Source organism: Mesoplodon densirostris, chromosome 2, assembly GCF_025265405.1.
Source record: "Mesoplodon densirostris isolate mMesDen1 chromosome 2, mMesDen1 primary haplotype, whole genome shotgun sequence".
Taxonomy (NCBI): Eukaryota; Metazoa; Chordata; class Mammalia; order Artiodactyla; family Ziphiidae; genus Mesoplodon; species Mesoplodon densirostris.
In genome coordinates, this window is record NC_082662.1 from 155,235,004 (window position 1) to 155,247,029 (window position 12,026).

General features: G+C 36.2%; 1 protein-coding gene across 3 annotated transcripts in view; it reads right to left on the bottom strand.

Moving 5' to 3' along the window:
- The window catches only part of CEP350 (centrosomal protein 350), a 144,427-nt gene that overhangs the window by 106,842 nt on the left and 25,559 nt on the right, over positions 1 to 12,026 (bottom strand). For all 3 annotated transcript variants that reach the window (XM_060091184.1, XM_060091185.1, XM_060091183.1), the window contains exons 7-10: positions 10,850 to 10,963; positions 7,608 to 7,721; positions 2,789 to 2,935; positions 456 to 1,111 (exon numbers count right to left, since the gene is read on the bottom strand). In XM_060091184.1, the coding sequence (XP_059947167.1) occupies positions 456 to 1,111; positions 2,789 to 2,935; positions 7,608 to 7,721; positions 10,850 to 10,963 (1,031 nt within the window). The remainder of the gene's footprint in view (positions 1 to 455; positions 1,112 to 2,788; positions 2,936 to 7,607; positions 7,722 to 10,849; positions 10,964 to 12,026) is intronic.

The window sequence follows — 12,026 nt, forward strand, 5'->3', positions numbered from 1 at the left end:
ATTTACTGAAACTTAAGCCTGTAAAACATTTAAAACAGTATATGGTATATGGTACAGACTCAAATGTTATTCTTATCCTTAGAAACAACAGCAATAGTCATAAAATTAGCACACTAAAGTAGGATATTCTCTAATTTCAACACAGATAACAAAACTGGGCTTTTCATTATTAATACAGTCTAACTTTGCTCAGTAATACAGTAAAAACTAGGCAAGGATATAACTAACAGCAGTGATGAGACAGATCAGTAACAATCACTCTAGGAAACTAACTGAGCACTTATTTTCAATCGGATTTATCTAGAATAAACTTCATGAAAGGCCATCATTATTATAAATACTGTCTGAGCATAGGTCTGAATATTAGGAATGGTGAGTAATTATTAAAAAGTATAGCAAGTAAGTTTTTCCTAACCGTGAATTACTTCCCTTTGTATTTCTGTCACTACTATTACCTGTGTTTCCTGCATATGTTGATGAGTTGGCTCTTCAAGCAATGACTTTTCTAGACGTAATTTGGAGTAAGTTTCCTGCAGTCGCCTATTTGCTGATGGCTCAGAAGGAGGCACATTTTTCACTTTCGTAAAGGCTTCTTTTTGTTTCCGGTAGAGCTCCTGTAATCGTTTGTTCTTCTGTTCCGTGGCCTCCTTTTGGGCCTTCTTCTCCTCATTTTGCTTCCTCTTCCTTTCCTCCTGCTGTCTAACAATGTACTGTCGTACCTCATCTGTATCATAGTGACGCTTTTTGGAAATAACAGGGGGATCTTCATTAGCTGTTATTTTGTCAGGTTTTCTTTTTATTGGGCTATGACTCCTAGGAGCTTGTATTGATGCTGATGGCTTCTGATTCTGTAACTCTTCTGTCTCTTGCCTTGCAGCCTGAGCTGCTGAATCCAGCTGTAGGTCATCAAGAATTCCACGAATTTCAACAGGTAAAAAGTCCTTATTTAAGGCAGCATTTTCCTCCTGTTTATTATCTGGAAGAGATGGAACTACTTTCTTTACATTATTTTCTGACCGAGCTCTACTTCTTGAACGTTCTGAGTTTCGTGGAAGATGTCTATGTGAAACATCCAACCTGGGATCCGATTCTGCTCTTCCAATATGACCCCCTACAAAGTATGAACTGTTAGTGATGTATTAAAATTCTATATTCATTCCTAAGATTTATCACACTAAGGAGAAAATTAGGAATTTCGCTTTATCTTAAACTCTAATTCAAATATCCTATAAAGTCTCCTAAGTAATATTTTAGAAGGAAAGAAAAACAGTAAGAGGAGAATTTCCATACCCTTAGAAACTATACTTCCTCGGCATTTTTAAAAAGTGCATCTTTTAATATTTCTGAAATAAGGACATATCTTGCTGTTGATATGAATATTTAACTATTAATATGAATAGAGAATTACTATTTCTCTCTCATATGCATATTTATTGTTACTATTTCTCTCCCTCACCAAACCCTCAAATAGTTGTTAAAAAACTGACAATGTGGGCTTCCCTGGTGGCGCAGTGGTTGAGAGTCCGCCTGCCGATGCAGAGGACACGCATTCGTGCCCCGGTCCGGGAAGATCCCACATGCCGTGGAGCGGCTGGGCCCATGAGCTGTGGCCGCTGAGCCTGCGCGTCCGGAGCCTGTGCTCTGCAACGGGAGAGGCCACAACAGTGAGAGGCCCGCGTACCGTAAAAAAACAAAAACAGGGCCTCCCTGGTGGCGCAGTGGTTGAGAGTCCGCCTGCCGATGCAGGGGATACGGGTTCGTGCCCCGGTCCGGGAGGATCCCATATGCCGCGGAGCGGCTGGGCCCGTGAGCCATGGCCGCTGAGCCTGCGCATCCGGAGCCTGTGCTCCGCAACGGGAGAGGCCACAACAGTGAGAGGCCCGCGTACCACAAAAAAAAAAAAAAAAGACTGACAATGTTATAGGCTGCCACAACTCTCCAATGAATAACAGAAAAAATTAAATATATAGAAAAACAATCATTTTATCATATAAATGTTTGTTGATGTGGCTTAAATTTAGGCTAAGGACAGTGTGAGTTTATTTATAAGCTAGATGAAAGCAAAGAGGAACAAACACAAAATATATATTGACTTCTATATACCAAATTGCATCTCTTACTGAATCCATTCCAGAAGCTCAAATTCAGGCCAATTTTTGCCATTGAAAAGGAAAGTGGGCTTGTAGGTATTTATATTTCATTTCCCAAAATTAGTGTTCATTAGTGAAAAAGTAACTAGCTATTTCAAATGGCACTCAAGATGATTCAAAAAGAAAACAGCAAAGGACTTGAGGGTCAAACTAAAGACCTGTGGATCTAGATCAGATTTTGTCACCCACTGACTGTATATACCCTTGAGAAAACTCACTTCTCTCTCAGGGCCTGTTTCCTAATCTGTCAAACAACAAAAAAAAATCCAACCTTGTGAATGTCTACCTGTGTTTATGTCTGTGGAGATAAGACAGATTGGATTTGATTCTCTAAAGGTCTAATAAGATTTGATTACAGGATGCTTTGCTATTTATTCATAATGACAGCTAAATGTAATTAATATAACACAAACAGAATTCTTAATAAAGATCATCATAACATCTATATATGGAAATTATCCACAGACAAGCCCAATTTCCTCTTTTTTGAGCTACATTCACAATTATAATGCAAAATCTTAAGAGCATTCTTAAAAGAGTATTTTCACCTCTCAAAGTACTTACACAAGCAATTTTTAATTGTTTTGCTCAACAATTTTAATGGTTGAGTAATTTAATTTACTAATTTAATTACTCACCAGATTTAGTAGTTCTTTCTCTTCCACTTCTGTCACTTGATGCTATTCTTCGCTCTTTTTGCTCTATTCTAGGTGCAGGTCCCAGAATTTTCTTTACTAATTTTTGTCCATCTCGCCAAGAAGATGTACTTATCAGATGAGTGCTACCTAAAAAAAAAAAAAGAAAGAAATATATATATATATATTGGATTGAATATGCAACTTAAATTTTAGCTCTCAGAAGTACATCTTAAAAAAATCTCCAAACAATAAATGCTGGAGAGGGTGTGGAGAAAAGGGAACCCTCTTGTACTGTTGGTGGGAATGTAAATTGATACAGCCACTGTGGAGAACAGTATGGAGGTTCCTTAAAAAACTAAAAATAGGGCTTCCCTGGTGGCGCAGTGGTTGAGAGTCCACCTGCCGATGCAGGGGACGCGGGTTCGTGCCCCAGTCTGGGAAGATCCCACATGCCGCGGAGCAGCTGGGCCCGTGAGCCATGGCCGCTGAGCCTGCATGTCCGGAGCCTGTGCTCCACAATGGCAGAGGCCACAACAGTGAGAGGCCCGCGTACCGCAAAAAAAAAAAAAAAACAAACTAAAAATAGAGCTATCATACGACACAGCAATCCCACTACTGGGCATATATCCTGAGAAAACCGTAATTCAAAAAGAGACATGTACCACAATGTTCACTGCAGCTCTATTTACAACAGCCAGGACATGGAAGCAACCTAAGTGTCCATCGACAGATGAATAGATAAAGAAGACGTGGCACATATATACAATGGAATATTACTCAGCCATAAAAAGAAGTGAAATTGAATTATTTATAGTGAGGTAGATGGACCTAAAGTCTGTTACACAGAGTGAAGTAAGTCAGAAAGAGAAAAACAAATACCATACGCTAACACATATATATGGAATCTAAAAAAAAAAAGGTTCTGATGAACCTAGGGGCAGGATGGAAATAAAGACACAGACGTAGAGAATGGACTTGAGGATATGGGGCCGGGGGGGAAGCTGGGACGAAATGAGAGAGTAGCACTGACATATATACACTACCAAATGTAAAACAGATAGTTAGTGGGAAGCAGCTGTATAGCACAAGGAGATCAGCTCGGTGCTTTGTGACCACCTAGAGGGGTGGGATAGGGGAGGCTCAAGAGGGAGGTGATATGGGGATATATGTATACATATAGCTGATTCACTTTGTTATATAGCAGAAACTAACACAGCACTGTAAAGCAATTATACTCCAATAAAGATGTAAAAAAAAAAAGTACATCTTACTCAACACATATTTGTAATTAATCTTTTGCTTATCTTACACCAAAGTCAAAAGGTTTACAATCTAATTTTATTTTTAAACTTAAGTCCCCAAAATTAATGAACAGTTCATTTAAATCTTGACTTACCCACACACCTCAAATATAAGCGTAAAATGCTTTGAAAGTTAAGTACTAAATACTAATGATTTCTGAAACCTCAAGAACCAGGGCACTGAATCTAACAATTTGGCACAGAACAAAAATATGTCTTAACTATAATAAGTGTTTGGTTTACCAAAACTAGCACAGTACCTGACACATAGTAAAATGTGTCTGCTAAATGTCTGCTGAATGAACAAATGACTTAAGCTAAGCATAGAAAAAAAATTTAAAGAAACGTATAACAAATAGTTAACAGTGATTACCTTTGAAGGGGATGGTATTACAGGGAATTTCACATTATATTTTACAGATATATAACAAAACTACACACTACTTTTTAATGCATAAAACAGTGACATTCAAAAAGCAAATATCATCAACACTTTAAATTGCCCTCATTATAAAACTTCATAAAAATAAAAGTATATTTCAATACAGCTGTTTACCAAGAGAAAAAATTTTCATTTATTAGCTTCAGACTGTAAAAAAATTAACATTAGACCATTATTTCAAAACAGATGGTAACATAAAAAACAAAAAATGACGTGAAAGACCATTTACAAAATAGAAACCATTTTAAAAAACTGAAATAAATATGTAAAAGTGTTTAAATGCAAAGCAATATAAGAAATGTAATGGAAATGAAAATAATGAAGTAGCACTTTAAACCTAATTAAATTAGAAGAAAATACTTTTATATTCATAACCAAAGCTGGTAAAATTACAATAAAAATCACTCTTATAAAAATCATACTTATACCATGCTTGTTGAAATATCAATGGATATAGTTTCTCTAAAAAAAAGAAAAAATAGTATTATATGTCAAAGTGCTCATTTTCCTTGATCAAATAATCCAAGTAATAGAAATGTATCCAACAGAAAGAAAAAAAATAAATGAAAATGTTCACTGTATAATTTTTTATAATATCAGAAGTAGCCTAAATATTGAATGGTAGATAGTTAAACTATGTTTCTATTAGAAGGAGTACTGTGTGGCCATTTCAAATTACAATTTCTATAAGAAAATAACAGAAATGTTCTTGTCATAAGATGCTAAGAGAAAAAGATAAAATTTTATGGATACAATGGCAACAATCACCTACTACTGATCTTTAAATGACTGTAAGGAAATACACAAAATAATACTAGTACTTTGTTTACATAAGGGCAGTGGTTTTTAATCTGTCTTCTATGTTCCAAGCTTTCTGTGATACTATTTTATTGATTTATAATTTTAAAAAAATACCATTTAGAGTTTCATTTGAAAGTTTAAATGGAAGTATACATTTAATGAAAACATCTATTATTAAAAAACATGAATTATAAATGTGTGCTATTTACTTTAGAAATGTTTTTGTACCTTGTTATTAACCTTAATCGGTCTATCTAAAACATTTAAAAGGTTTTAAGTCTATTGCTCAATCTATTTATACAGAAACTTTATGTGAAAGGACTTTCCCTCACAGCACTTAAGAAAACACAAAACCACCCCCGCCCGCCCCCCCCCGCCCCCCCCCCAACAGAAATGCTGGGAGGGTAGGACGCCTGACAAAGTGTAGTCTTTTATCTTGTTTCAGGATGCATATTTATTACAAGTGCTCTGGTTAAATATTGAAAAGTTACATGCTGTAGTTTAGCATTTTGCCTTTGTAATTTACAGAAAGTATTGCAGAAAATAAACTTTTGTTTCATTTTGCAAAAAAAAAAAAAGAAACTTTATGTTCTTAAGCAAAATGAGAGAGCAGGCTTCTCTTCAATTTCAGCTTAATTTTCTGAATCAAGAGCAAGCAACCACAAATATACTGGGCAGTTATTTATAAATGTTGGCTTCCAAATATGCTGGGTGGTTATTTCTGAATTCTGGCTTTCTGGAATAGTCTCATGCAGTCATTGGTAGAAAAAGAGGACTTTCACTATAGATAAACTCTTAATACAGCTTATTTAATGACTCTCTGTCTTGGTCACTGCCACAGTACACACATGGGAATTAGCCCACCACAAAACTGGATAAATACAATCCAAGATCAGTATTTGTAAGTTATAGTGGTCCCAGTGCTTCATTTCAAACTATGCCCCTGACAACTAATATCACATGAAAAATACTTTGTTATATTTTTTAATGTAAGAATTAGTGTTTACATTCAGATAATTCATGTTCCTATAAATTTTTATTTTTTTATTTGTATACAGCCAGCGTCATTCTTGTATGACATCTACAGTTAACAATGGGTGCCACAAAGTAAGTTATTTGCCACTCTTCTGATTAGTCTATGACCAGAAAAACAAGCACCTGGTCAGAAACCAGTGCCCCGTCACTCCTATTCCATGTTCCCATGAGACTTCATAAGTTCCCTATCTTACATTCATTACTCTTAACTACATATCTACTCTTTTCCTGACAAGATTATAAGTTCCAAGAGGGCAGGGGCTATGTGCATCCTCCTTACCACTGTATTGCCTAAGCTTAGAATACCCCAGTGCCTCACATATAGCAAGTGCTCAAAAATATTTGCATAATGAATGAATGTTTGAATGTCTCCAAACTGAAAGTGACAAGTTCCCAACTTTCTCCACTTTCTCTTGACCCAAATTACTCATTGACTTAAATATGACATACTAAATAGCCATTTTCAATACAGCTAGAAATAATAATAATCAGTAGTAGTGGAATTACACCTAACAATTGAGTGCTTACCATGTGTCAGGTACTATATTGAGTACTTTTGGTATTAACTATTTTAGTTCTCACAACAACCTATGAGAGAAGTAACTAAAGCTTTTCCATTTACATATGGGGAAACCAAAGGACATCAAAATTAACTTATTTACCAAAGGAACAAAGCTAGACATGACAGAGTCAGGTTATAAATCCCAGGCAATCTGGATCAAGCCTGAAATGTTAATCACTATGGAACTAGGGAATTCTCTTTTTCCCCCTTCTTGATTTATTCAGAGTCCAGCCTGATCACTACTAGCATGGACTGCCAGACTTTTCTTGTGCAACATTTATTCTCTTATGAGAATGAGTGAAGGAACTTAGCTGCAGTCATAAGCCATCCCTTCGTATATAGAAGTTCACTACATAAAAATCATTACCTTTCATCTGGTTAATTTCTATTAAAAATAATGATAGAAAAAAATTGGAGGGGGGCATTGTTCAGTATCATGGTGAATATATGGTTTGATGAGTATACACAAACATGAAGATTTATCAAACTATACATTCTAAATATGTATAACTTACTCTATGTCAATTATACCTCAATCAAACACACATATACAAAATAATGATACATAAAATATACTGAATTTTTGCATGTGTCGAATAATGAGAACATTCATTTCCGTGCAGATGCCATTTCACTGATATGTAACTTTAGGATGGGCCTGATATTGAGAAAACCAACCTGTTTTGCATTCTGGACTTGATAACTGTGCTACCTTTTGGACTTTTCGTACTGGCTTGACCACTTTCTTCTCTTTACTTTTTTCAGCAGGTTTTTCTTTCATGGAGCTATCACCTGAAAAGCAAAAACATATATAGCAAATATTTTAATGATTGCTACCTATCCACTCATCCTCCCTCCCAGTATGAAAAATCCGTATAAAGTATATGATTCAGGCAGAGAGAGAGAAACCTTCACTGATGCTATTTCTTTGACCCAAAGGCTACAATGCCAAGTCCTCTTACAGCAAAGTCTAGAGATCACCATTACTCCACTGTTAGGTTCCACTTCTTTGTTATTTTTTTCAGGAAACCCTTGAGAAATGCACCTCGCTTTCACAAACTAGAAGATGCTGCAACAGTAATGCTTTCCAAGCTAGATCACAGCATTTATAGAATCTCAGAGGTGAGCACTTTCACAGACTCCTTTTCATTTAAAAATTCCTATTTAACTGAGACATTCATGACCTTCTAGAGTAAAACTTTATAAAATACTCAATATTCCAAAATTAAGCCCTTTTATGATTATGCTAGTGAAATATGTCAAGGTATTTCACACACACACACACATAAGTTACTACTCACTAATTTTTAAATTCCAATCTGGGGAAATAAACTGAACATATAAATTTGAAAATTAATCTCAATCACAGATCTGGATAAATGTACTTTAAAATACATATAGAGCTCTGCCTTCTGGGCAAAGAAGAAGTAAATGTGAGTCAAAGGCCCTGAGGCAGGAGCATACTTAGTGTCTAAGAAACAGCAAGGAAGCCAGTGTGAATGAAGTGAACAAAGAGAAGAGTAGTAAGAACTAGGGTCAAGAGACATAACCGAGGGCAAGATCATGTAGGGCTTTATAGCTCATTGTAAGAACTTCAGGTTTTACTCAAGAATAAGATAAGAAATTTTTGAGCAAAGGAGTGATATGACTTAAATTTTAACAAGGTTACTCTCACAGCTGCGATGAAAGCAGACCCATTAGAAGAAGGGCAGAAGCAGGGTAACCAGTTAGAAAGCTACTGCAGTAATCCAACCAAGAGACTAATGGTGGAGGGCTTAGACCTAGGTGGTAGGGGAAAGTGGTTACATTTCAGACAATGTCAGATATAAGGTGTGAGAGAAATAGAGTGATCAAGGATGACTCAAGATCTGGGACCTGAACAATTAGAAAGATAAGATTAACTAAAATGGAGAGACTACCACAGGAATAAGTTTAAGGGGTGTACCATGACCCCGTTTAGTTAGTTAGCGAGCTCCACTTTTGGATATATCAAGCTTAAGAAATCTATTATGCATCCAGGGGAAGGTGCAGAGTTAGCAGCTGGATATCAACCTGAGCTCAGAGAAGTCTGGCCAGAGACATAAACTTGGGAATCATCAGCAACAGAGCATATTTAAAGTCCTGAGACAACATGAGCTTGCCGAGTGTGTATATAGATAAACAAAAATTTTAAAAACAAAAAAGGAAAAAGAAAGGGGTGGAGGAGTAAAGAAGAGAAAAGAAAAAGAAAAATAAAGAAAAGAGAAGCACAGATCCAAGCACTGAGACCAGGACATGCTGATGTTCAGAGATCACAGAGTCGATTAGGAAAAAAACAACTGAAAAGGAGCAACTAGACTTAGGAGGAAAACTAAAAACACTTACGGTATCCTAGACAGATGCCAAGTGAAGAATTTCAAGGAAGAAGTGATCAGTGATGTCCAATGATGCTGAGAGATTATGTAGGATGACAAATGTGAATTAAACATTGGATTTAGCAGTGTGGAAGTGTGGAAGTCATTGATGACCTTGAGAACAGCAGTCCACAGACATGTAGGAGCAAAACCCTAACAGAAAGGTTTCAAGAGTAAAACAGAGGGGAAAAATTGGAGACAATGAAGATAAGGCAACTTTCTGAAGTTCTGCTGTAAGTAAAAGAAGAGAAACAAAGTAGTTGCTAAAAAGAATAGGGCCAGAAGAGGGGTTCTTTTATGATGGTTGAGATAACAGCATGTTATCAAACAGTATGTTGATGGGTATGACCTCATAGAGAGGGAGAACTTGATGATGCAAAGGAAAGAAAACAAGGCTGAAGTAATGTCCTTCAATACACAAGAGCAAATGGAATATAAAACACAAGTAGATGGGTTTGTTTGTTTAAGATAGGAGCCCAGGCAGAGTTCACCCACCATATCAAAAGAGAAGGCAGATTATAATACACAGACCTCTTTGAGAGTTTTTTGACATACATCATTCCACTAGTCTATAATGATACTTTTCTATGAAGTATATAGTTATTATTCCTATTTTACAGATGAGAAAACCAAGGAAGAGAGGTTAGGTAACATAGATAGTATAAATAGCTAATATGTGGCAGAGCCAGAATTTGAACCCTTGTAAACTGATTCCAAAATCTTTGCTCTTAACTATTATATTTCCTCTCCACATGGGAAAAAATTTCTGAAAATAGTGTTCCAACAGTAACAGTAGGAAAATTGGACTGGACAGCTAATGACACAGTATTTATTAGCAAAATCTCCACTGGGGCTTACTAGAAAATTCTCAGGCTTTAGAGTCAGACAGAATTGGTTTTGAACCTCGGCTTCAATTCTTAACTTTATGCAACCTGGGGAAAATTACTCTTTGGGCCTACATTTCCTCAACCGTAAAACATTCAGAAGATTAAGTACCCAGTAGCATCTTGCCCAGAATCATACAAGGTGTTCAATAGTAGTAACATTATGAGTATGACCTTCCTATTTCCCTCTTCCAATCTTCCATAAGTTCCTCCTTCCAATCCTCTAACACTATTCCCTTCCTATAATGTTCATTTCTCTTCCTGCATTTTGCCTTCATGTTAGTTATCTTATCTGCTGCCTGCCAAATTACTGACCATTTCAAAGATCTCAGAGGTCTAGTAGAAGTAAACTACAACTAGACTCTACTATGTTTTCTTCACATCAGACAAGTCCAACTCAGAAAGACCCTTAGTTTAAAAATAGCCTAGTTCCTGCCTCATCAGCTATGTATGCTAATTTTAACCCTGGAGCAGAGCCCAGAGGCTACAAGAGCCTTACAACGGACACCATCACTACTTTAGTACATCATGCAGTTAGAAAAGGGAAATATCTTTAGTTTGGTGACAACTTTATGTTTAAGTATTGCACGTTAGACAGTATGCATGATAAAACACTCAAAACCTAGGAACACTCTACACTCACCTGCAAAGTGAAGTGCTATGTCACGATACAGTTCTCTACTCATGTTTTGAAACTCAGCCTCCTGCCACACTTTCCCATCAGGTGTTCGAATCTTGGTCTCTGAAGGATTGAAGCCTAATATATAACCAACAATACAGAACATTCTCATTAAAGGTGCATTAAAAGTTTTGTTTGTTATATTCTTTTATAAGTGAGATAAAATTAATAAACTGTAAAATTCACTCTTTTAAAGTGTACAGCTCCTGGTTTTTAGGATATTCAGAAAGTTATACAACTATCACCACTATCTAATTCCAGAGCATTTCATCACCCTGCAAAGTAACCCTGTGCCCATTAGCAGTCACTCCCCACACCATTCCCTCTATTCCCTGGCAACTACTAATCTATTTTCTATCTTTATGGATTTGCCTGTTCTGGACATTTCATAAAAATAGAATCACACAATATGTGGTCTTTTGTGTCTGGTTTCTTTCACTTAGCATTTTGTTTTCAAAGCTCATCCACCTTATAACACATATAGAAGCTTTATTTCTTTTATTGTTGAATGATATTCCATTGTACAGATATACCAACATTTGCTTATCCATTCATCAGCTGATGAACATTTGGGTTGTTTCTACTTTTCAGCTATTATGAATAATGTCGCTATAAACATTCATGCACGTGTGTGTGTGTGTGTGTGTGTGTATGTATATGTTTTCAATTCCCTTGGGTATTATACCTAGGAGTGGAATTTCTGGGTCATATGGTAACTATGTTGAACTTTTTGAGGAACTGCCAAACTGCTTTCTAAAGCAGCTGCACCATTTTACATTCTCACTAGCAATGTATGAGGGTTCCAATTTCTCCATATCCTCACCAACACGTGTTATTGTCTGTCTTTTTTATTAGAGCCACCCTAGTAGGTGTGAAATGGTATCTCACCGTGGCTTTGATTTATGTATCCCTAATAACTAATGATGTTGAAATGGTTTATAAGCTTTCAAAAGAGGAATGCATCATTACCTACCACATAATGTGTTAACAAATACTGTTCGGAAGAAGTAAGCTTCAGTGAAACAAAGCAATATACATTTGTTCAAAAAGACTAGAAATGGAGATGCACTAAATTAAATGATAAAAGAATGGCAATCATAAATTATGGATATCAGAGCTACAAACTACCCTTCTCAAGACT